Source organism: Fringilla coelebs (assembly GCF_963513975.1).
Source record: "Fringilla coelebs genome assembly, chromosome: 9".
Classification (NCBI taxonomy): Eukaryota; Metazoa; Chordata; class Aves; order Passeriformes; family Fringillidae; genus Fringilla; species Fringilla coelebs.
The window spans coordinates 12,381,053-12,406,005 of NC_140067.1; the positions used below are offsets into that span (position 1 = coordinate 12,381,053).

The window sequence follows — 24,953 nt, forward strand, 5'->3', positions numbered from 1 at the left end:
AGTTTGTTGGGAAACGTTCTCTGTGAAAATTTTACATTATTCTAAGAGTCAAACATTTCACTTAGAGTAGGTTTACACCTCCAATCTAAATTCAGACTATGGACACAAAAAGTAGCATTTAAAAAGACATTAATTTTCAAATGGTCAAGCTGTTACATAAGAAAATAATGTATTAGAGCTCAAATTCTTACCCCAGCTGCCTTGGCTCCAGACCAGGCAGTGTAAAGTTAACCTCCAGGACCTTCTCCAGAGACTCACTGAAAGATCTGGGATACAGAACAGCTGGAGCTGGGGAAAAGGGCATGTTGGGGAAGGGACAGCATGCCATGCTTTGGGAAGGCTGGTATTTTACAGAGGGCTGACTGCTGTTCAGAGGAGTGTTTTACCAGTCCTAAAATCTACACAGGGATTTGAGTAAAGAAAGGGCATGCCTTTCCTCTTAGCTGGTGACAGCCATGTTACAGCTGCTAGAGACAACTGGCAGAGTCACCCCGTGACTTAAGGCTCAGGCAAGAAGGAAAAATTGTTTTCTAAGCGGGCTCCACGTTTAGGCCATTAAACTGCAAGATAATGATGTTTTTTTTGAGGAGCAACAAATTCTTTAGAACTTCATTTGGTGCCTGTTCTAGCCAAAGGCTGCTGTGCTGTGATACTTTATGTTTAAATGTACCCTATTCTGACAAGCCACCGAAGTCTTTAAAGTCTTCTCATCTTTATTGCAGACAGTACTTTGATCTCGATGCCAGAAAAGGTCAACACAAGAACTTCAGAATTAGACTTGTTTACATCCAACATAAAATACAAATAAATGAATGTGGCAAGGACATCTCAGGCAAATTAAATAAGGCCACATTTTCCTAGTTCCACTCAAAATGTTTTTGTTTTTGCCAACCATTGTGCAAGCAATATCTTCATCAAATCCAATGAAATTCACTTATTGATGCACTTTCCCCCTCAAAATGTTTCATCAATCATAGCCCAGAAGGGCTCTGTCATAGGATAATTGCAACTTGGCGTACCAACAAAGAGCATCCCAACATCCTCAGCTTCCTTATCTATACAATAGGCAGGGATGACAGCCATTTTATTAGCTGAGATATTGTTACTCCCATCAGATAAAATAGCATGTTTGTTGCTTTGATGTATTTTGTCAGCAGAGTAGAGCTGTCTTTTCCAACTGCATGTTTAGAGAATGGCTGTGGTAGCAGCTTGTGTTCCCCCACAACACCCCTGCCCACAAACATCCCACAGAGTGAGTCAAGGGATGTACTAATTGCACTTTATCAGAAAGGAATGGGAAGACCAAACAGAGCTTCTGCCACAGTAATTTCTAGCCAAGACATAATTGCAGAGTCATTTCTTATCTAAATACTTTTCTTTGAGGGAGAAAAAAAATCACCAGAGAGTGAATTCCCTCTGAAAGCAGCCAGCTGAGAAGCCACACAGAAATTATTTCAGCCATTCCTGTTTCACTGTCTCCACATACAGTATTATTAATCCACAGAATATTTAGTGAATGAAAATAACATTTGGGGTAACTACTTACCTTTAACAATTTTCCAAAATAACAAAAATTATAGCACTCAGAAATTCGTATCTTGCTTCCACATGCTTGGTCAGATCATGCAGACTTTGAAGGCTAACAAAAAATCTGTCATGCAGAGCAATATGCAAACCCATTTAATTTTCTATTTAAATTCTTCCTGAGAGAGTGGACTTTTCTTGAATTTCAAAATAGCAAGCCTGTTAACCAAACTCCAAAGGTGGAACATTCTGCTTGCCGACACCAGGCTTATCTCGCTGCACCATCACTTGGACAATAATTATATGAAGTGCTGTAGACATAATTTAATAATTCAACATTTGCCTACTGCTACTGAAGACTTCCCTTCTATACTAAGCACAGGGAAGTGCTCTGGACTGTCCAGTGGACTGCATGACAAATACCGTCCACATCTTTTATGACAGCAGGGCTATAGCACACTGCTTTGTGATGAGGAGTGTTGTTGGAATGATAACAGGAACAGCACAATTAAAAGTCATTAACCCAGCAGGAAATCTCATCTTTGGTGGCTACTCAGCAAGGGGCTGCCCCGATAACAAAGAGCAAAGTAAGCAAGTGTAAACTGTTCTGACAAATACCAGCATCTCTGTCGACCTTCACAGTTGCACAAATGCCATGTGCCTCTAGAGAGTCAGGCATTTCCACTGATGCTCTGTCCAACAGCCCTGACATAATGACACCTCTCTCTGCCACATCTCCACCTCCCCAGCTCCTAAGTAATTCCCAAATGCAAAAGGTGTGTTGCTTCCCTTACACAGCAGTCTCCTTTCCTGTTTTTTCCACCTCCACACATGCTCCCGAAGCCACCTCCACAACCAAAGGTTGTGAGCTGGATGCACCCTTGATTATATGACCTTGAGAGACTCACAGATTTCATTTTCTTTTATTGACTGTCCTATAGACTGTGGGTGGAAGCCTGTGGAATCACTTAGCCTGCCTTTGTCTCAGTTCCCCATCTACCAAATCCTTTCATTTACCTTGTCTGTTTTGATTTAAACAAAATGAGCTCAAACCCTTAAAGGTCACATTTGCTTTGATAGCAATATGAACTCATTTGATACCTTGATCTTGTTTGGGTAAGCTTAAACCACATAATGAATCTTAAGAAATGAAACAAACTGAAACTTCCTTTCAAACACTGCTCTCCAGAATGTTTTTACTCCGAGCAAAGGACGGTGCAAGATTAAGTTGCACGGTTAGAAAGGTACCTTATTACCCCATTAAAAAGTAGAGCTAAAAAGGAAATTCTGTTATAGATTTGAGTGGTTGGGAGGTTTAACCCTGAATACCCTTTTGGTATTACAGAGAAGTTACATGTTCCTCATGCTTGTCTTTAAGCCCTGAACTGTTGTTTCCCTTGTTGAGCACTGGAGAGGATCTGGAGACACAGAGGCGAGGTCCTCTAGCCCAGTCAACAGATGCAGCAACCTTCTCGAGCAGACTAAACCCTGCTCTAAAGAAAAGTCCTTTCTCCTAGGAAAAATATTCTGATTTAGACTCTAAGGTCAAAATTGCAGACAAAAAGAGGGTTGTGATAGTGTATTTTGAGCAGAATTGCTTGTTATTGCTTGTTATTTTTATGCATCAATGGGCACCTAAAGGCTAAAGTGCTCAGTCTTTAGAAATGCCCCCAGTATATGAAATGAATACTTGTATAACGTTCAGTATTTTTTTTCTGCTAAAAGCTTTAGCTCCTGAAATTATATTAACAACTCCAATACTGAAAACTTAAACAAAAAGTCCCCAAACCCCAAGTATCAGCAGCTCCTAGCAACAGAAATTTTAATCTATTTTAAATGAAAGAAAGTAAAATATTTTCACAGTTCCACTTTCCTGGTTTGCAGGACAATGCATACATGAGATCTTATTCACAGATACATAACTTGGCAATAAGGTTTGACAAATCCAGTGATCCTACTATTCATCTTATGAAATTCTTTGGTTTTTTAACTTTTCAGACACACCCTGGGCACAACGCCTATCAAATCTCTTGAAAATTTATAAAATATTGAGTTAAATAATTGTGCCTCCTTGTTTTGTTGATGCATTTCTGAAAAACCTCTTCACAAGAATGTGACAGATGATAAACTAGAGACCAGCAGATAATCAAGGCAAAGTCAATGGCAGGGAATCACTCATTTCATTACCTGTACACGTTTCTTCAAACAGCAGCTTCTGACACACTTCAGTCTTGCAGCTCTGACTAACACCTGCTGACAAACTTAGCTCACATCTGTCTACCTGCTTCACAGAGAAAATAACTGTGTAAGGATCCCACCTTGCTTTCTGCATTTAAAAATATGGAAGAACTTACCCTTCCTTCTTTTTTTCTTCCTTCTGCTGCTGCTCTCTGCCATGTCTGCCTATATACCCTGAAACAGACTGTCAGTGGAAATCTCAGTGCTGTTTCCACTTCCTTCCCTTTCAATAGCTGGTTCAGGAGAGAGGTAGTAGATTGGCATCTGGAGTATTGGGGCCCAGGAAACTACTCAGCTGCAATTGAAACCTTGTGTGTGTCAGGTGTGATGAGTTCTGAGAAAAAAAAGTCAGAAACTTCCACAAATGAACTGCAACTGCCTGAATCACAGCATGGAGATAAAAGGGGTTCTTCAATGAACAGAGTGCTACTTGGCCATTTATCAAGGATTATTCAATTATCTAATAATGAAACCTTTAGACAATGAAATATTTTTTGAAAGGTGGAGGGAGAAAAAACAACAACAAGGGCTTTGCTGAAGCAGATGTAAAACTGACACATCTGCCTCCCTCGACACCACCAAATTGGCTCTTTCAATATGTTTCATTTGTTCTCCTGCCAATTGCTGATCTCTCGTCAATTTACTTTCAGATTGGGAAGAAAATTAAATGGTTTGATGACATATTGGTATTTTATCTTTGAAATGCAAAATATGTATTTCAATGATCTTAGAAATGTTTCACTTCTTTGAAATGTTTGCAATTGTATGATGTTGGACTTGATCTCCATCTGGAACAAAAGAGTATAACTCCATCTAACTAAATGAATCTAGGCAGTTTATCACAGCTGGTGATCTTGTCCGTAGTTTTTTCATTGATTAACAAAGAATATATCATATACTTATTTAGAAATATGCAGTGTGAAAGGTGATGACGCCCTATATGCTTTAGGCATGCTTGAAAATACCTTTACTAGATGATTATCCAAAAATGCTTCCTAATAGCCTTAAATAGTCGAAATGAAATGACAGAACTGTCATCACAGCAAATCACATAGGGAAAGAAAAACGATGCCAGCATTAACTGCATCAGCCACCTGCTCTATATAGGTTATTAAAATGATGGAAACAGTATGTTGGCTGTTCCATATACGCAGGCTAAAACCCCCCGCAGGTCCAATGTTTCATAATACTAGTTGTAATTTACATGCCTGTAATTTATACAGCATTTCTCAAAATGCTGCCTGGAAAAGACTGGCTACTGACTGGGGTACTCTATTTCCTTTCTCTGGGAGTACTTCCTTTAATCACAACTTGAAAAAAGAATTTTGGCACCAAAAGCATTTTGACAAATGCCATGTTGTGATTCTTCATATGGTCAGGACTGTCTTGACCCTGTTAACAATAAGTGGGGCAGCCTTTATTTCGTAATGATGCCTCAATCCCACTGAAAACTCATTTCCAAAGGGTCCTATAAACACCTATGGGAGCTTGTGCAATGATCAGCACAGTTGCAGTCACTTTTATTGAAACACAGGAAGAAGAAAAGGAGAAAGCTATGGGGGCAATGGCAATGTCCTCTTCATAAGCAGTGTTTCAGCAGGAAGGAGTTTAGAGGCAGTCCTAAAAAACCTGCCCTTCCCTCATCCTGACAAACATGCTAATCACCCCGCTGCAGGCAGTGCCTGAGTAGAACTTCACCCCATCCCTCCTGCTGAGGCTACTTCAGGTGGCAAGAGCAGCTCAATCACCTGAGCCCAGGAGTGCATCTCTCCAGCTGGGCAGGTAATGCCTCATGTGCCAGTCTTGATTTCAGGTTCCTGCCCTAGGGATAGCTAATATATTTTGTCCAAGAATTGTTTAAAGTAAAATAATCTGTCATATAAATGAATGGAAAGAGGCTCATTTTAGGAGCCACTGCCACTGTGACTGACCAATATAGATGAAAGTGCTCACATTTAGGCTTTCTTAACTCAAAGCAGTGGCTTTCCTCTCTTTATGCTAAGTTTACCCATCTGTAAAGCAGACACATTACAGTTTACCTAACTCAGAGAAATGAGATAATACAACTTTGGCAAAAGAAAGGCTCCATCACATTGCTTTACTAGACATAAAATGGTGATATGAATATATGATTTTAAATCAGCATTAAGATAGTGTAGACTCTAGGACATTTCTGATATTACTCTGGCTGGATAATGGAATTTATTTTCAAACAGGTTTCTAGAAGTGCTTGATATTCCACAAAGTCAGCCTGTGTTACAAGATGTACATAGCTAATCTGCTGAGAAAAGAAATCATAAACAACACTTTATTCCGTATTATTTTATTCATGAGAGCATTTTCCAATTGGTGCAATCTTGAAGTATGGATTGGATCTTGGGATCACGTAGCCATGCCAACACACCCCTAAGTTAGTCTGCTTTAAACATTCTTAATTTCCAGAGGAGGAAGGTGGTGCAAAATATTTAAGGCTGGCATATCTGGTTTAAAACACCCATATATTTTCTTTTCTTTCTACTTTTGTTTTTGCATATATTCATGAGGGAAAAAATCTCATTACACTATTACCCATAGTTTCCTATGTGAGTATTCTGAGCAGGGTCTTAACTATATTAGCAGTTAGTTTCCAGGGTGGAAATGACAGCATTTGCCTCTGATTTTCCCAGCACAGGAAGTATGACTCTTGGGAGCTCTCAGAACAGGCACCCACCACTGCCAGAAACAGAGCAAGATTATATTGCTTCTTGCAAGAGGAAGAGTTTCTTGCTATGAGAGAGAGATTATGTTGCTTCTTTTTTGTTCCCCAGGAGCTGGACTGAAATTTTTTGTAATATCCATTAATTGCCCACACATAACTTACAAATCAGCCATCACATATCTTCAGTAATATTGTTTTCACAGGATAATCCTTGGTGATGTCCACAACTAATCTGTTATCTCTTTGATGAATGCATTTTAAAGTCCAAGGAAGAACATGGGTAAGTGACACAAAGAAGGGAGTGAAGATTTGCAAGCAGTGACAAGAGTTGACAGGAAGGAATACTGGTATGTTTATAAGTGGGTTCTCAGAAGTCATCTCCCCCAAAAATGTAACTCTTCTTATCCACACTTGTGCAATACATATAAATTAATACAAAAGCTTCATTAGATACTATCCCTATAAATTATTTGAGAGAGGTAGATCCCAAGGTCTTGAAGACATTGGCCAGAAGATCCTGCTAGATTGGATGCTGAGAGCTGTCTCCCATGACAGTCCTGGATACTAAGCCACTGTTAAATGTCTGTCTTGACAGAGATTTATTTTGTATGTGCTTGAAACTGAACCATGTCACATATTTGGCAGGAAATGTAATCCCTTCAGAAAGAGGATTTGATCCCCAGTGTGATCTTGCCATTCTCAGGCAGGAATAGCTCTTGGTAAAGCCAGTGCAAGGTCTGTCCATGTATTTCTGTTTTGAGTAAGGGACAAGTCCCAAACATGGGCCTAGGAGAGCAAAAGCTCCTATCCCCACCAATCCACATGGCCCCAATGGCATGAGAAGAGATGTCCTACAGATACAAACTGCACAGTGCACACACAAGATTCATCCAGAGAATTGCTGGACATTTTGGAGTTTCCCAAACTCCCAATAGCATGCGATGCAAACAGCAGCAGAAGAATTACTATGAAGGAGACTAAGGCATGGCTCCTGGTTTGAAGAGAATCAAACAGAATCACTGAATGGATGACAGCTTAGAGATCCTTCCTTAGAGCTGACAGCTCCAGTATTCCCCCATCAAGATGAGACTCTTGGTCTTGCCCTTCTCCTTCCTTCTGTTCAGAGCACCATGGCAGCCCTCCCCTGCTGTCAGCTGTGCCCCTCTGTCCTTCCCTCCTGACTGTATCTCCTAAGTGCAGCTATTCCCACCTCTGCCATTCCTCATTTTCTGGGGGCACTTCTCAAATGAGATTCCCATTGCTGAAGTTATGAGTTGGGATTCACTACTCCCTTTTCCTGAAAATCTTAGGTGTGAATCTCAGCAATGGCTGCAAGTACAACATGTCTGGGATGCAGCGCAGCATTTGATACAGCAGCTCACAAAATCACAAAATCTTATTAGAAAAATATGGAAGGGGGGACATTCAGAGGGATGGCTTTTGTTTTTCTAAGTTACAGACAAAGGAGTCCTGCTGTCCTGGAATGACTGAACACCTGCCTGCTCATGGGAGTGGTGAATGAAAGCCCTCTGTTGCTTTCCTTGTGTGCATGACTCTTGCTGTACTTGTAAAACTGTCTCTTTTTCAGCCCACAAGTTTACTCACTTTTACTTTTCTGATTCTCTCCCCTGCCCCACTGGGGAAAGCAAAGCAGCTGCTGTGTGGGGCTGAGTCGCTGGCTGGAGTTAAACCATGGCACACCAAAAACCTGAACATGCCAGCTAAAACAAAGATATCCATCAAAGATTGTACTATTCTCTGCTTTCCTTCCTGACTGGTAAACACTGATATGGAAAACTAGAGTAAAATCAGCCTAAGAAAGTGCATGTAACACACACAAAAGTCTCTTCAGGCTGCTTTGAGTCACGGCAGAGGATGACTTCAGCAGAGGAATGAAAACCATGTCTGGCTCCAAGCACAAATCCCAAATGTTTGAGGAGCTGATAAGAGATGATTTCAATCCACCTTTTGAAATAGCCACTGCTAGTGGCTTCTATTTTTTTTTTCATGTAAATATTGCCAAAGAGACTACTTAGGGAGCAAAGTTAAAAATTTCCAGGAGGAGTTTGGTTGTAGTAGTATCCAAGTAAATATAAATTTTGCTTTTATGCAATGCAAATACTTGCATGATGTAAAACACTAATGTGTGGATGCTTTATTTTTTAAGCAAATGTTACACCTAAAAATTCTTAGGACTGGTAGGGACCTGGGCCTGAATCTCATTTGATGAAAGCTTGTATAGTGACTTTAAATTTAGAGAATGCCTTTCAAATATTGTAAAAAGTGTTTTTAATGTGTTGTCTTATAATTTTCTCTCTTTTCTCAAGAATTTAACACATCTTTTCAGTCGAATATTTGTAGAGACTCTTCCTTTCTCCAAAGTTTCTACAGAAGTTAAACACTAATTTGCCTAGAAAAGTTATGTTGAGCTGGTTTCTGGCAGCAATCTGGCAGCATCTTTATGTCTGCACAGCATTGTGATTATCTTACAAATTCACAATACTTTAATTCTGAACCCTACTATTTTCCATAGAGGCATTATCTTCAGTGCTAGTCTGAATGCTCTGAATGTTAAGTGTCTGTCTCTGGCTGGATTCCCTACATTTTTTGTCTGTGAACACGTAGCACATGGCTCTTGATTACTACTTTTAAATTGATCTGTGTCTGCTATGAAAATATATTGCTTCATAAAAGTCTTTCAGGGTATCAGCTTCCAAATTAATGATTTTTCTCTCAAGCTCTGACTTTGAGAGCTTACTGTACAGAATCATGCAGTCCAGCTACTTGAATCAAATTGAAATCCATCCATCTGCAATTCAGATCCAAATTCTTTCAGTGCTCTTGGCTCATCTCTAGGTAAAGAGCAGCTGTTGTCCTGTTAAAGTGACTGTAAATAATTCTAACTTCAAGCTTCAACAGTGAAACGCACTGGGGAACACTCAATCCCTAGGATGTTCCTGGGTTTGGTCTTCAGCTGGTGGGAGCAGCATCCTGGTGCTGCTTTGCAGGGTCTGGCTGGGGCAGAGCCAGTGCCCAGAGGGGTCAGGAGGTGTGGCAGCCCTGCAGGGCAGTGTCCCCTCCTGGGGACACAGTGCTGAGCCAGAAAACCTGATTTGGGCTAATTTCACCCATACAACACAGGTGAGGAGGGGAACAAAGCCAGGGTTTCCTTCTCTTGCTGTTTTCTCCTTTTCCATGCCATATAAGCCTGCCATCATGCTTTTCAGGGGCTACATGTGCTCTGCAACACAAGCACCAGAGGAAGAAAGGCTTGTTTACAGCAGAGGTTCATCAAAGTGTTTAAAGGAAGAATATTCCAGTAAAAGGAGATGGGCCCTAACCAAGAAGGAAGGTGCTTGCTAAAGGAACTCTATCAGAACAGCAGATGAATCACAATGTGATATAGCACTATTTGAAAGGATGTTTTGAATGGAGCTGTCAGCAAGTATTTTAATAGCAAGTCTTCAATTTCTGCTTTATGGGGTTTTTAACCACCAAGAAGAAAACATAAGTAACAAGGAGGGATTTAGGAATTGTTTAGTGTTTGGCTGTTCAAAGAAAGAAAAGAGCCCTCCACATGCATTGCAGCTAATGAAAATTGCCATTATGGGGTTTTTTACTCCATTTGTGAATGCTAAACACTGTAATAATGCAAAGTCCTTATGATTTTCTAAATCTCCTCAAGAAGGAGGATATTATCTACTTATTTAATGACCCAATCTCTAATGGCATGGAGCTGCTACCACCAGCAGCTCCAGCTCATTCACATAGTTCCTCTCCCTAATTAAAAGGTCTTTACAGTTAAAAATAAAGAAATAAATCAATCAAAACCCCAAACTGCTATCAGATGGTAGGAAAATAAAAGGCAATTCAGGGACAGATTTTCAATTGCTTGGGCATCCACAACTGGGAGTATTCTTTTGAAACAACTCAGTCCTCCTTTAGGCACATCAGATAGAGCCAGACAGTTCACAAGTCCTCAACATCCATTTCTTTGGAAAATCCATCCCTAACTGTGGCTTTGTGTCCCACAGCCATTGTGGCCAGCGAGACTCAGCCGTAAGTCACCTACCTCCCTGCTGGAGGAATGTCATCAGCATCACCCCTCCTGCAGGAAACTCTGATAAAACACCTGACTGTACTCATCTGTGCTCTCTCCCCTGCTTGCTGCTGCCAGAACAGAGGCAGCAGGTCTATTTTTACCACACTGCCAGTGAAGGCAGCAATAGCCCTGCTCGTGGATTTCCCTCACAAAGCCAGGAGTCCATATGGCAGCACAGACTCCTTACTAGCTGGAATATCAAGCTCAAAATGGGATGTGGCTGTCTGCATGGCATTCCTTGGGGGTAATGTGCCATTGCCAGGTTAAAAGTTTCCTGTAGGGTGATCAGGCTAAAACTTGAGTAATAATTCAAGAGCTGTTTACAGCTAATGAAAGCTGCAGTTCCTTTCTCTAAGAACAGAGAATAAAGCTCAGAGGTTTTATAGCACATCCCTTTGCTCAAACAAGAGGTATTACTACCTTACTACCTGTTTATTCAGGAGGAAATACAAAAAGTTAGTTGAGATTTCTTTATTCTTCAGTTTACAGCTGTGTAAATATTATTCCAGCCTCTCCTTTGACGTCCACCTAAACCCCAGACCTTGTGTGCAAAGTGATACAAACGGAGCTCAACTCTTGTGTAACCCACTGCTGTGTCCCAGCACACCTAGGACTGAGTATTGACTTCTGTGAGACCAGTGATGATGCATGATGCATCCCTGAAGTGACCTCATCTTCTAAAGGCAGCTTTACTATGAGTTTCCTAGGTTTTAACCATAAAGCTGAGTATGATGAAAGAGTTGTGGGATCACCATACCAAGATTTGCATGACAACACTGAAAAAGAAGCCAAATAGTAGTTCTGCATAGTTTGCAACTGCTGCCCTGCACAGTTCCTGTTTTGATCTCAGCTCAGATGAAAAGCTGCATTAAGTTTTAGAAACTTCTCCTCATCTCTGCTTTTGAGTCACTTTTGAAGGCTGTTTGCCTTTCCCATTTTCTCTGTGGTAGCTAAGGAGATGAAAGTCTTTCTGTATGCACCAGATATCCCTGACACAATGGGAGAGAAATATTGATATTTTTTATATTGCACAGTGGGTCATATTTATGAATTGATGCATGCTTCATCATAGCTCTAAATAATGGAACATTTTGGATAGGAACAAAGGGCCTGAAACTGTCTGAGTACTTCCAGTTTCCTCTGCCTTCTGAACTCCTTACAGGCTGATTTTGGAAAGGTTGAGCTTCCTCAGGATCAATGTTACCCATGAAAATGATTTATTCAAGAGAAAAAAGTAAGGCAAAGCCTTCATTGTAATACGATTTTCCACCTACTCCTTTCTCATCACCACAAGGGAAAAAATGCAGGGCTCAGAGCTCCTATTCAGGCCTGCAGAGTTTAACTGAATTCCTCTTTCAGCCCATGGCAATACCCTGAAGCTCCTCTGGAGTTTCTTTAGGGCCTCTGGTGCTGCAGGGATCAGTGATGAAGACTGTCATGCGATGCAGAGATTATTGCTGCAATATCTCCCTGCCCACCGTGGCACTCTGGTGCAAACTGCGAGCCAAGGCTGGGTTACCCTCAGCTCTTTTGAGCTTTGGGGGTACCCAAAACTCACCAGAACATTGGGAGGGCAGTGAAGATGGCTGCACTCTGTCCCAGCTGGGGACTGAGCATCAGAAGATGGGACAATGGCTGTGGGAGCAGACCCACAGCTCACCTGCACTGAGCTGGGGCACTGCATCTGCAGGTGGGGCAGAGAGAAGCAGTGGTCTCCTAGTGCAGGATGAATTCACCTTTTCTCTTCTTCTCCCACTGGTAAAATTCCGGGGATACAATCTGCAATACCTCAGGCTAATTTCACATTTTTTAAAATTGAGATTCAGGCACTTTGCAACAAATAAAAAGTAAATATAAAAACATGCAAGTCACCATCCAAGCTTATGTTCTCCCTCACTGTAACTTATGGAGATTGCTGCATATGTGCCTAGCTTTCATTATAAATAAAACATAAAAGCCAGCCCATATCCTGAAGAACTGTTTTTCTTTATTGCAACACCTTTACATGAAGCTTAGTAACATAAACAAAGATTAGGCTTGACTGTTTTGAACAAATAACCATTTATTGTCAAGGCTTTTCAGGAGCTTTCATTTTCCTTTCTGAAAGACAAGATCCTGTGCCAACCTAGCAAATGTGTAACATTAAATAATAAGCAAAATAATGGGACGCCCTACCACACTATTATTTAGACAATCTCAGAGTGTCGCAGTTGTGCATGTCCAAGCTAAGGCAGAAACCCAGTTAAATTAAGCATATTCAATCAAAACCCCGCCAGCAGAGTCCCTTGGGACATGGCTGCTGCTCCTCAATGCTGCAACCAGCCTTCAGAGCAGGTGAAAGCACAGAAGGAACCATCCAGGGGCAGAGTGTTCCATGCCACTGGAATGGCACACACAGAACACGGACAGAACCTTTTCCCTGTTTCCTGCCCTGGCCCAGAGCCAGAGAGCACAGGACAGAGCTGTCTCAGCCCCAGAGGAGCAGCCAGGCTCGTGGTGGGCAGAAGGAAGGAGAACAACCCCTTGCACCTCACCGTGTTTGCTCCGGCAATGGCTCCACGGCTGCTGAGGCTCTGAACGTCAATTGCACCAGAATTCTCCATTTCAGAGTAATTGTGACTCTCCTAAGCCCAGCCAGAAGTAATCACACAACAAGCCATCCCTTAGACAATGAGCAGAGATTATTCAGCTTCCTTGTACCCCAGTGGAACAGCAGCTTCCTTCCTGCCTGTGGCTGGGGCTGTGATTAACCACGCAGTTCAAGGTGAAAGGAGAATGCGGCTCCAGGCATGTATGGCTTCCTTTAACCTCAGCAAAACACCGTGCCAGATATTTCAATTAGCGTGCACCAAGGTCACAAAATCAATTTCTTATCGCCGAAAAACACACATACTGTAAATTTCATTTTCAAGCCATAATCTCTAAATTAAATCTGTGTACCTAAAAAATATACAGTGCAAAATTGCAGTCCTTCAGCCCCCTCCCTCTCCCGCAGCCCAGCAGCATTTTCACAAACATCACCTGGCTTTGTGCTCTATATTTAGAGCACAATGTTTGGTTAGATTCTAATCTTCTTGGAGAACGTCATTATCTCTTTCTTTGGCAAATAGAGGTCCAAAGTGTCAATTACCTTCTTAAACTCTTTCATACACACAGGGCTGAGCCGGGTTTGATATTCGCTCTGCCAACAGCTCAGTCGGCAATTTTTCACAGTCATACACAGAAAAATTGTGCACCAGCATATCATGCTAGATAAATTACACATTTCAAATGTGGTGGCATACAACTTCACCACTCCGGGCCAGCATATTCTGGCAGAAGAAAATAAAAAACAACAATTAAAAAAAATCCCAAAGAGAACACTTTTCTGCAATTGAACTCTGTGAGTTCAATATACAGTTACAGAGAAAAAAGTAAAATGAGTGTAGGAGATTAGTGGGCTATGATTATATGTAAATCAGTAGAGCTGTGCAGAACTGACATCATCTCATGTGTGCAAGTCCTGATGATGCATCCCTTGTTCTGTGGGTGACACTGACTGCACAGCCCAAAGGAAGCTGCACAGTCTGATGGCTGCAGCAGCCTCTGCCATGGGTGAGTCTAGGTTGAGAAGTCTCAAGGAAATGGAATTTCTATGAGGTATGAATTTCTATGGAAGCAATTTCTTTACAATAAATCCTGTTCCTTCCTTAACTAAAACTAATTTTGACTATACAGTGACAGCATGAATAAAATGGACAATTTTGAGATAATCCCTTCTTTTTTTTTCATGGAAATTCTGCTTTTATTCACATGCCTACTTATACACAGCTCCCTGTGTACATGGCTGTATGCATTTAATATACATGTATGAATATACATGTTCAGGAAATACTTTTCATCCTTTTACCTCAAAACAGCAAGTGAGAAGAACGTATTGTTACTGTTGGCCCTCCTGGGACTACTTCAGATGTTAGAGACACAGGAAGGGAATCATATCTCTGGTAAACACAAAGTAAGCAAACTCTGAAATAACAAGTTTATAGCTCCTTAAATGAATTTTCCCACATCCTCTGAACATGTAACATATTGATTCTTAGTACCATAAAGCAGGATGAAAGGAGTATTTTCTCAAGAAAGGAAATTAGCGTTATTTGGCAAGGATTAAAACACATTTTGAATTAAACAAGTAAGAAACCATCCAAGTGCAGATGATCAGCCTAAAAGTTTGGGTAAATTTTTTGAGAGAGACAAATAACTCTTTTCTACCTCATCATCTACACACATTTAAAAAACTTTTTAGATGCAAAAAGGACTAATTTAAAAGAGAGTCTGGTTATGATTAAAGATATAACAAGAGGAAGTTTTGTTTGTTTCTGGTTCTTTCAAAGATGCATTACTGTATTTTAGTCATGCTCAAAGTACCATTTCAAGAAAATGTAAACAAAACACATTAAAAAATAGAGAGATCTTTTTTTTTTTTTTTGGCTCAAATCTGTGAATGTAATGAATCAATCTAAAAAGTCCTTAAAATGGACTTTGTCCAAGGCTTCTAAAAGCTAGGGTCAATCTTAAAAATAGTTATTGTGGGCTGTGTCTTTGGCCCAGGTGAACTGTGTTTTCTGGCAGTAGGAAGAAGAGCCAACTCTCTGAAGATCCTCTGCCTCTCATTTGAGTGGGAAACTGGGAAGGATTTCTTCATTTTTGGATTTGACATTTCGGATGCATAAAACGCTTTGAGACAAAAGCTCATGGCCTCAGCCATCACTGAAGGGGTACTGGGGACAGCCAAAGGTGATACAGAGACTCCATCATCAGAAGTCATGAAAAGACACTTTATTATTAGAAACCTACAGTTCTTATAGAAACAATGGTGGACCTAAGACCTGACTGGCTTCAGGAATCTTCTCTCACCCTGTTGGTGAACTATGAATAGCACACTATGGAGAACCATATCTATAAACAATGGCTACAGAAAGGCAGATAATAATTGAATTATTTCCCCTAAGTTTCCCACAGCTTCTACACAGCTTCCCAGGATTTTCCTGGGAGATCCACTTCTCTCTCTGTGATTCTGCACTCACATTTGCAGAGGAAAGACAAATGGAGTAAGACAGCCTCCACCATGCCTCATTCAGCAGGGTTGTATTGTTACTCCAGACATCCTGCACTGCTTTCTTCCTGACTCATGTTCTCATGCATCACCAGGCACTGCTGTAACACATGCTCCCCTTTCAAATTCCTGACCTACTCTTAAAAAATTCAACTAAAGCATAATTTGAATATAGCTATAAAAAATAAATTCAAGGCTACAGAAGCTGTTTTGACTAATACTGCTAGCCAAGGGTATGGCTATTTTCAGGAACATAAACATAACTCCATCCTTTGTGGCTGGAAGGCAACCATACAACAGCTGGTTAGTCCCCAGCAGCCTATGGACATCACAGCCATGAAGCCCTTCCCAAATTCACAGAAAGTGTGACATCTTGCACATGAAAAGGCAAAGACACACATAAAGCTGCAGGTCCCCAAATGGCCAGGAGCCTGTTATGTTAACATTAACACCAGCACTTTCCTAGGCAAGTGGACTATTATGTACCAGAAAATAAAATCCTCCCAGTTAATTTATCCAGAATTTTCAATTCCATCATCTGCCTACAGGTTTAATCTGGAATGTGAAATCAAGATACCTCAGCTGGGTAACATCTCACAGCTCAGCAATCAATCTCTGCACTTCAATAAAAGTAAAAAGCCATTCAGCTGTATTATTATCAAAGAAGACACAAGGGAAGAAAACTCTGTCCCCTGAAGAGGAACCCTCAAGCCATGGGCTAAGTTAAATACAATATCTAAATATGCAACAAACAGAATGGTGCCTCCCAGCTAATCTTGGGACCACCAAAATTCCCAACACCTAAATCTGCAGCAGGGATTCTGAATTGGAAGGTGACTCCTGCTTCTTCCCTGAAACCATGTATGAGCTCCAGCAGAATATAGAGGTTAAGAAGAAGAGATTAGGAGGTGCAGGAAGAGAAGGGGGAAGGAAAAAGGGTGAGGAGCATGTCGAAAGGGCTGGAAATTAGTGATCTTCTTTGGCCCCCTGTAGAGCACATCCCAAGTTTTCCAAGCTGTCACACGCTGAGTTGAGCCCTGTTAGTGTTTGGCTAAGGCATATCTTTCTCCTGCTGTGCTATGTTAGAGCAGCTGCAATTTGCCTTTTTATAGCTCATGGTAACTGATAGCAGTGAAATGAATTTAGGAAGTGTGTGGATTGGATCTTCCATATCAGTGATTTCAGACTATTTGGTAAACACAGAAGTGACATCCAGTGATGTATGCCTGCTGTTAAAAAAAAAAAAGTCCTTTTGGTGAAACAACTTGAATTAAATAATTTTCTATTGAAGAACAATTTTGGATAGAATAAAATGATTATACACAGTGGTTTAACAGGGTCATTTTAATCTGAAAGCAAAAAATCCCTCCATAAAAACTATACACAAATTGGGTGCTGCAGAATGGCAACAATGCCACTAGTGAATTCAAACAAATTCAGTGACTGCAATAAAAGTCAATGGTGGGACTCAGCAGTGCCATGTTAGAACAAGGAATTGAGGTCTCACAAGAAAACTTCTTTTTATAGCTGGCAAAAGCCAGAGAGTTGGTATTTTGACCCTCCATAAAGCAAGAAAATATGTTTGTGTTCAGATATTGAGCATGCTTTCAATTTGGTTCAGCTGGATTTATACAAATTGCCCTGTGTTCTAACAGGGATTCTGTATTTTGATACAAAATACCACTTTGCACTGATGTACTTTTTACCTCTGTAAAATGATAAATCCTCCTACAGTGCACTTCAGAAACAGAGTTACTGCCTTGCCCCAATAGAAAGTTTCTCTGACAGCCTAAGTCCTTGTTCAATATTTCTGGAAGAGCTGTAACTATTTTACAAGTAACACTGATTAATCTTGCGGTATAATTTGCAAGTGACATTTACAAGGGAATATTGTGTAGGGATATCTGGGAGGGATATTGTGTTCAGGCTTTTCCTGCTTGCCTGCCTACCCTCCTGGAACAAACAGCACTGCTTCATTTTCCTTCCGTATTTTACAAAGTTAAAGTAAACACTGTGATCACACTGTTTACTTTAATTTCCTGCAGTGTGCCAGCAAAGCAGCAAATTGGCAGTCAGCAATCAAGAAGCAGCCAGCATTTGAAACAGCAGAGCTGCTTAGGAAAGCATCACTGATGCCAACTCATTTTCCCCTTTGTTTTAAAAATAAAATATTGGCTTCTATGAAGTTTTACTTCTACCCTTATCTTTTTTAAAGGATCAAAAATTTTGTTCGTTTCCTTTAATTTTCTTTCAAAAGAAAGCTGGAATTATGAATAACACCTAATTTATATGTCCAGCTCTTCTTATATAAGGAAATACATTTACAAATGGGAAATATATTCTATTTATCTGTAAAAATTCCATGGCATTTTTGCATGAGAGGAAGCTAACTTGCCTATAAATCAGTTGTTTCTGGATATATCTTTATTTTTTATGCCAAGAGCTTTAGCCCATGTTGCTTCAATTAGGTGTATGATATTTGAAGCTAAAGCCTTGTGCATTACAAGCAGAATACCCATCTGCCCAAGAACAGTCCTAAAAAGCAAATAGATGTACTATCAGAGGCCATTCTCTCTTATTTAAGACTACATAAAGCAAGGAATATAAATACAAAAGAAAAAGTAAGGAGACTGGGATAGTATTTTGTACCTCAGAGGTGTAAAGCTTGACAAGGTGACTCATTTATTGCTTTCTGGAAGATACTGTACAGAGGGAATTTATTCCTCTGTAAGTTATAATTTCAATATATAAAAGAGGCCAGATACCACAATCAGTTATTCTCCTGACTATGTGCATTCCTGCATATATTCTTGCTGAAGACAATGAGATTATGAAGAGGATTAGCTTTTTGTTAGAGTGGCCAAAGTATGCCTTCAGAAAGTCCAAAACATGACCTAATTTAAAGTGGTTGAAACCTTGTGGGAAAGATTGTAAAAGGATAATTATTTTAAAAGCCACGACTTTGACACCAGGAAATTAAATTCATATCTATGTGTCTTTATCTATACACAGCAAATCCAATAATCTTGAGCTCTCTGCAGTCACTTAGCCAGCTGGCAAAGGGAGAAAAGTCAAAACTAACAAACCCCATTCCTAAGGTATGTTGACATCAGTGATTCATGATTCATCAATAATGGTGCTAGGAAATAAATGTAAGAGGACATTATTGCCTTTTGCAGCACAGAAAACTCAAGGGAAAATGTCTAAGTGTGTCACAGTGAAAAGACAGGGCTAGCAAAGAAATAACTTTTACAAGTATTTAAGAGGTGTTACAAGCAAGTGAAAGTAGAGAAACAAATGTAAACCTTTCACTGTAAGAATGTACCTATAAATAAAAATGAAGAGTTTCTCAGCCATGAAAGCTTAAGAGGACTAACCTGAAAACTAAGATTTTCTGTTCAAAATGTTTATAAGGAGGAAGAATTTGAATTGCTTGTCTCAGAATGAAGTCCCAAAACAATGACTGTTCTGGTTTAATTGTCTACCAGGATAACCACAATGAAGAAGCTGGTTCTACATTATGCAAAATTACTAATGTTGTTGACAGTAATTATGACTCTCACAGCCTATCTAAATAACAAAAAGGGCAAATATGTAAACATAATGTACTACATAGGCTCTTTCGAAAATGCCTGTATTAGCACATAATTGATGATCTCCTTTGAAGGTGACTGCACTGTCATTGTAAAAGCCCAAGATTATTAACTGAATAAAAATGGGTAGCTATCTCTAGAACAGCACATACACCTGCTGCTTTTGCCACACAGAACAGCAAGATCTCATACATCATTAAACAACCGAGGCTTTGCTTTACGTCTTCACAGCTTTAAACTATTCATGATAGGGTGTAGCCTACATTTCTAATCCTTTATAGAACCTACCCAATTAAAATTCTGGTTAATTTTTTATGCTATTAGAGGACTAGTGCACAATATTAGTAATGCACTGTGTTCATATTGCCCTATAGAAACATTGTCTCTCTTTCAGGGCCAGCAGCCACACGGTTCTGATATAAGCTTTGCTGCTTTGCTGGAGGGTAAGTGACTTTGGTGGCTGTTGAGGTATTTTACCAGAGAAAATATTGGTCTCCAGACATGAGACTTGCTTCAAACCATTGTCACTTGACTGCAAAGCACACAAATACATCTAATATCTTGTTCGCCTGGACTGACTTTGGAAATGTTATTTAAAAGACTGAGTTTTCAAACACTGAGTATAATACTTAATAAACAATTAATGGATAACAGGATTTGTGAATGCATATTTCACTGCACTGAATTTTCTTTAAGCGTTCAAGAAATGTTTTTATGAAACTTGAATCTAGATTTTTCTAAGAAAATGCAGGTAAAAGGGAAAGTAGGAAAAAAATGCTGTATGAGGAAAAAAAAGAGCATGGAAGACAAGATATATCTGTCCTCACAAATTTGGATTTAATAACATTATAATAGGTGCATATATAATGGATGGGTTTAAGAACATCAATCATGGCAGTGAGAACAACAGGTATCCTTATTGCAAATTTAATTGATTATTCATAATCACAGACTTTCTAGACCAGTACAGACAGTGCAGTGGGCACCAGCTGATGCTAGGTAAGTAAATGCTAGTTCAATTTATACCAGGCAGTATTACTAAAATGGACTTGTTTTTCTTCTTTCTCTGCTTTATTCACAAATGCAACCCTTGACTCTGCAAACATGATGTGCACTTATTGTTCAAACCAGCTGACTTTCATGGTACTACAATTGAACTGGTGCAAGAACAAAACCAGTGTTGTGAAGGCCATTTCTTACTTTCTTTTGACCAGCTTGATAGACAAATAATGATTACTCTATCACAGCAAGATTAGCATTAAATTCAAGCAATAAATTTAGAAACTACCTGAAACTTGATGCAAAGAAGAGACTGACAGAACAGTGTCTGTTCAGACTTTAGAAGGGAAGGCAAAGGGCAAATAATGCTGCCTACACAACTTCATGGGAGGTCATGAGGGCTTATGGAGGAGATGGAGCTAAACTATTATTAGAAATGTACAGTGGTAATTGCACATGGGAAGGAAAAGTTACAAGCTGCAACCAGAGAAACCTCAATATCAGAGATATCAGGAAAAACATTTTCACAATTGTCAGACACTGAAACAAGGGCCCAGAGAGGCACAGGTTCCATCCTTGGAGATACTCAAAACTCAGCTGGCCAAAGCCCTCAGCTGCCTGCTCTAAGTTGAACCTGCTCTGAGTGGGGACCTGGACCAGATGACCTGCAGAAGTCTCTTCCAAACTAAATTATTCTATGATTTTGTGATTCCTCATTTTTTGTTATTTTATATATCTGTACTTCTCTTTAAACATTCTCACCTCATAAACAAAAAAGAAGGCCTTAGAAAAAAGGCCTTTGCATTCTACATCTTCTTAAACAAATCTTCCAAGCACAGCATGGCAAATAAGCTAAAAACTCCAAAATACCTGTGGGCTGCTTTCCTACATTCATACCAAACCAAAGGGTTACTACCAAGTAGTAACTGTTAAATTTCTCAAGATGCTTGAAACATAAAAAATCACCTGGTAAATGGTTTCTTCTCCTAACTACTTCTCAGGATACTGAAAACTGACAAGATTCATTTCAGCCTGTCTGCAGCTGGACATAGCCATACCGAACAGTGGAAATAAATATTAGAGCTATTCATAGTGGAAGACAACTCAAATATGAAGGTGGGGAAAATATCCTTTTTTTGAGATGAAAGAGAGAGTCATCTCTAGATTGCTTCATAGGATTTCTGGCATATTTTTCTGGCAAGAAGCTGGGTAGAGAAATCAACTCTGGATGTGTCTGTGGCATACACACCTCCTTGTCTTCCAAGAGCAGCCCAGGAGCTGTTACCTGATGGTGATCAGCTGCTGGGAAGAGTGGCCAAGTGCTGTGTGTGTGAGGCAGGGAGCTGAGGGCCGTCACCACCACACCAGCCCTAACTTCAGAAATCCTGAGTCACAAGGGAAATTACTGAAGGTAAGTCAGCAAAGATTAGTTAGCAGCTCTCATGGAAAAGAAAAGCTGGAAAACAGGTCATACTCAAATGAGACACATGGCAAACTGTATCAAAACTCTGAGCCAAGCATAATTTGTACAATTTCTCAGAAAATATTAAAATTTTTGGCTTTGAAGACAGGTTTGTGTAGGATACTGCTGTGACATAAAATTTAGTTCTTGAGCTAGTGGGCTCTTGGGTAAGTTTTTCAAGTGAGCACATAAAAAAATGTATAGGTAAAATCTGTTTACCTTTACAGACTGTTATGCCATTTCCTGTGTATCCTTGGGAGCAGTAGCAGCCTGTTGTCCCACCCTGAACTTCACACCTGGCATCTTTGTGACATGTCATGTTGCAGCTTGGAGAAGCGCAGCCATAGTCCAGCAGACTGGAAATCAAAACTGGAACAAAGGAAAATCAGACTTATTTCATGATCTAAAACCTTTGTTCTGAGCTCCAAAACGAGATCTGGGCCAAAGGTTTCCACAAAATGGGAGTATTCCAGTAAACATCATCACGGACTCTGTCGTACTGTGGACAGGGCAAGGGCCACCAGCTACAGGGGCACTTTTGGTAAAACAGCAGACACCACAGATAAACAACTCAAATGTGTTCTCAACCAGTATAAAATTGGTAAACAGCATAGAAGTTACACAGTGATTAACTGTGGGGAAACATTTCAATGGCTTTCAAAGCTCTCTAGTAGTTTCTAGAAAAGCTCAGGCATTTATTTGCACTTGGAATTATGGAGCAAAATCCAAACTGCTCTACGTGTCTGAGGGAAAAGTACCAAAGAGGGTTCCCCTGATCACACCTTTTATTCTTATAAGCACTCCCTTACTTCTGAAGCTAACACATAGGCATGGTTTGGTAGATTGAGATGAAATATCACATATTTACATCACTATGATAGCAGGGTTTAAAAGTTATTTACGGTGTGGCAAATTATTTAAATTTAATCTCTCAAAACACCGTAACTACTTTTCCATTGTATGAATGCATGTGGTTTTCAACACAAAGAAAAAAAGGAATCTCTTCTTTTGAGAAAACTTTCAGATCACTGTACTGTCACAGACACCCTACAATTGGTAGATATACGGCATTTAGCTCAGAAATGAAGGTAAGCTTATTTACTTTGTGTTTTACAAACTGTTAGCGGGACATAGTGAAAGTTGCAGCACACAAAGATCCTTCTGGGCGCTGTCTTTCCCTGCAGTTCTGCTTTTCCCTACCCAAATGTCATTCTGGATACTTGCTAGCCTATTGTAACAGTTTCATTGCCGCATGAAATCTCACGGAGGTGTTGTTTTCTTGGAAAAATTAAGACTTCACGAAAAAAGCAAAAGACTTAAAATTACACACAATTTTTAAATAATTATACATAATCCAAGTCAATTTAGATATCAACCAATTTCACAGTTTCTCTGTGTTTCTGAGAGGAGAGACTGTCTTCCACAGGCATTAAAACAGAAACCTGTTGATTCTGTTGTCATTTTACTGTTTTCAGCATGTGAAATCTAAAAATTTCCCAAGCAGATGGAGAGAGAGAGAGAGAAGGAAAAAAACATACAAAAAATACACAGAAACTCACAATGCTTCTGGGTTTTTTTCAGTACAAAAGCCACAGTGAGATAAGGACTGGTGTATTGGGGTTTGGTTGTGGGATGGTGCTAACCATGCAATTACCAAATCCAACAGCAGCACTGATCAAAGCTGCAGGGATTTCCAGTCCTGTGTACCCAGCAGCTTTCCACCACCCCCAAGACAATAATTTCCCCTTGTCAGATCCCCCTCCCTTCTCACCTGCCACACACTCCCCAGAGACAGAAGCTTCACCTACCTAGGAATGGAAGCAGTTTCATTGGTGATGCCGTTGCTGTGCAATGCCCGGTGCTGAGCCCCTGTGTCAGAGAAGAAAACTCCCTGCTTTAAAATATATGACCATGTGCAAAATACGCACATATGACTGTGGGGAGAGCGATGTCCCGCACAGGCACAGCCCTGACACTGCCCTTTGTCCCAACCTCACGCTTCCAAAAGTTCCTGAGGCTGCCAGGCAGGACAGGAAGGGTCAGGAGGGGCTGAGAACCTGGACTTCTGGCAGTAGGAAAGCAATGAGAAAGCAAAAGGGAAACAAGGAGCTGCGCCTTGCAGAGGATATCAGAGAGGATTGCGGGGTGAGGAGGTCAGAGGAGCATGGAGCTGTTTAGGGCAGGGGGAAGCTGGAAGGGGTGACTGCAGCCTGCTGGCAGTACAGGAGCAGCAGGTGGAGCAGATGAGGAGGGTGAGGAAGAGGTGGGGGAGAAACACTTGCTCGGTGTTTACGGGCTCAGAGGTAACGGTCTGCATGCTTCCTTCCACCTTTTCCTGCTGACACCAGGACATGTGAGCCCCGAGACTCTTTTTGTTTGGAATCAGCCTTGGCTAACTGCTGCTGCTCTTACTGCTTTCTTCGGTTTTGAGATGGATCTTTGCTGCAGTCAAGCAGTGTTGCTTTAAGGGTAATGGGATGTAAGGGAGGTACAGGAAATCACTGAACTCTGCTTTGTGAGGAAAACAAAGACAGAGGCAGGGAGGAAAGAGGCAGGAAACTCAGGAACTGAAGGAGACCAAATTTCTATGACCCCTTTTCTATGGGCTGTGTAATAAGACATGTTCAATACAGCATTTGGCATGTCTTTGTGTTTAACTCGAGAGCAGCTCTATTCTCATTATAGCATCCTGAAGAGACTTCAGCATGCACTTGTATCATGCATTGAAATGCCAATATTTTCTCCAATCTTGCCAGGGACAATGTGCCTACAGTCATTTCCCAGCTTTCTGGAGATGATGACTCTCATGTTGAAGCACGGCAAAACTGAAGCAATGACGTGTTCCTGTCCTTAGAGATGCAAGCTGAGGGATGTGCACAAACAGCCATGCTGCTGGCAGAATGGAGAATCTCTCTCAGGTAAATAAAACACAGGAGGCTGTGGAAGGTCACTGTGACAAGGTATACCACGTCTGACTAGAAAGTTTTGAGGCTGGGACTTCGGTAGGTACCTGATGGGAAGGTGTCAGTCTGCTCTTGGGAATTATTTCTAGACCTGGCAACATTTTTTTTCTAAACTTTTTAGGAACTAGCTCACCACCATTTTCCAGCCTCGTGATCACTGCTGGCTGGAGTTCAGTGGGTAAAGCTCTACTCAGGCCAGGGAGGCATGTAGAAATAGCACGTGGGTGTCTGGTTGGCACAAATACTTCTGGAGCACCTTGGTAAGCAGAGGGGAAGTTCCAG

The 24,953-nt window shown here is 40.6% G+C and overlaps 1 protein-coding gene across 2 annotated transcripts in view; it reads right to left on the reverse strand.

The window, feature by feature from the left end:
- Positions 1 to 24,092, reverse strand: part of ADGRL4 (adhesion G protein-coupled receptor L4) — a 72,413-nt gene extending 48,321 nt beyond the window's left edge. Inside the window, exons 1-3 of one of the 2 annotated variants that reach the window (XM_084211527.1) lie at positions 24,002 to 24,092; positions 23,517 to 23,577; positions 21,928 to 22,077 (exon numbers count right to left, since the gene is read on the reverse strand). In XM_084211527.1, the coding sequence (XP_084067653.1) occupies positions 21,928 to 22,077; positions 23,517 to 23,577; positions 24,002 to 24,061 (271 nt within the window). In that variant the 5' untranslated portion in view covers positions 24,062 to 24,092. Of the gene's footprint in view, positions 1 to 21,927; positions 22,078 to 23,516; positions 23,578 to 23,700; positions 23,921 to 24,001 lie in introns of those variants that run through there. The other variant, XM_084211528.1, reaches the window with a different exon arrangement.
- Between the last annotated feature and the right edge of the window lie 861 nt (positions 24,093 to 24,953).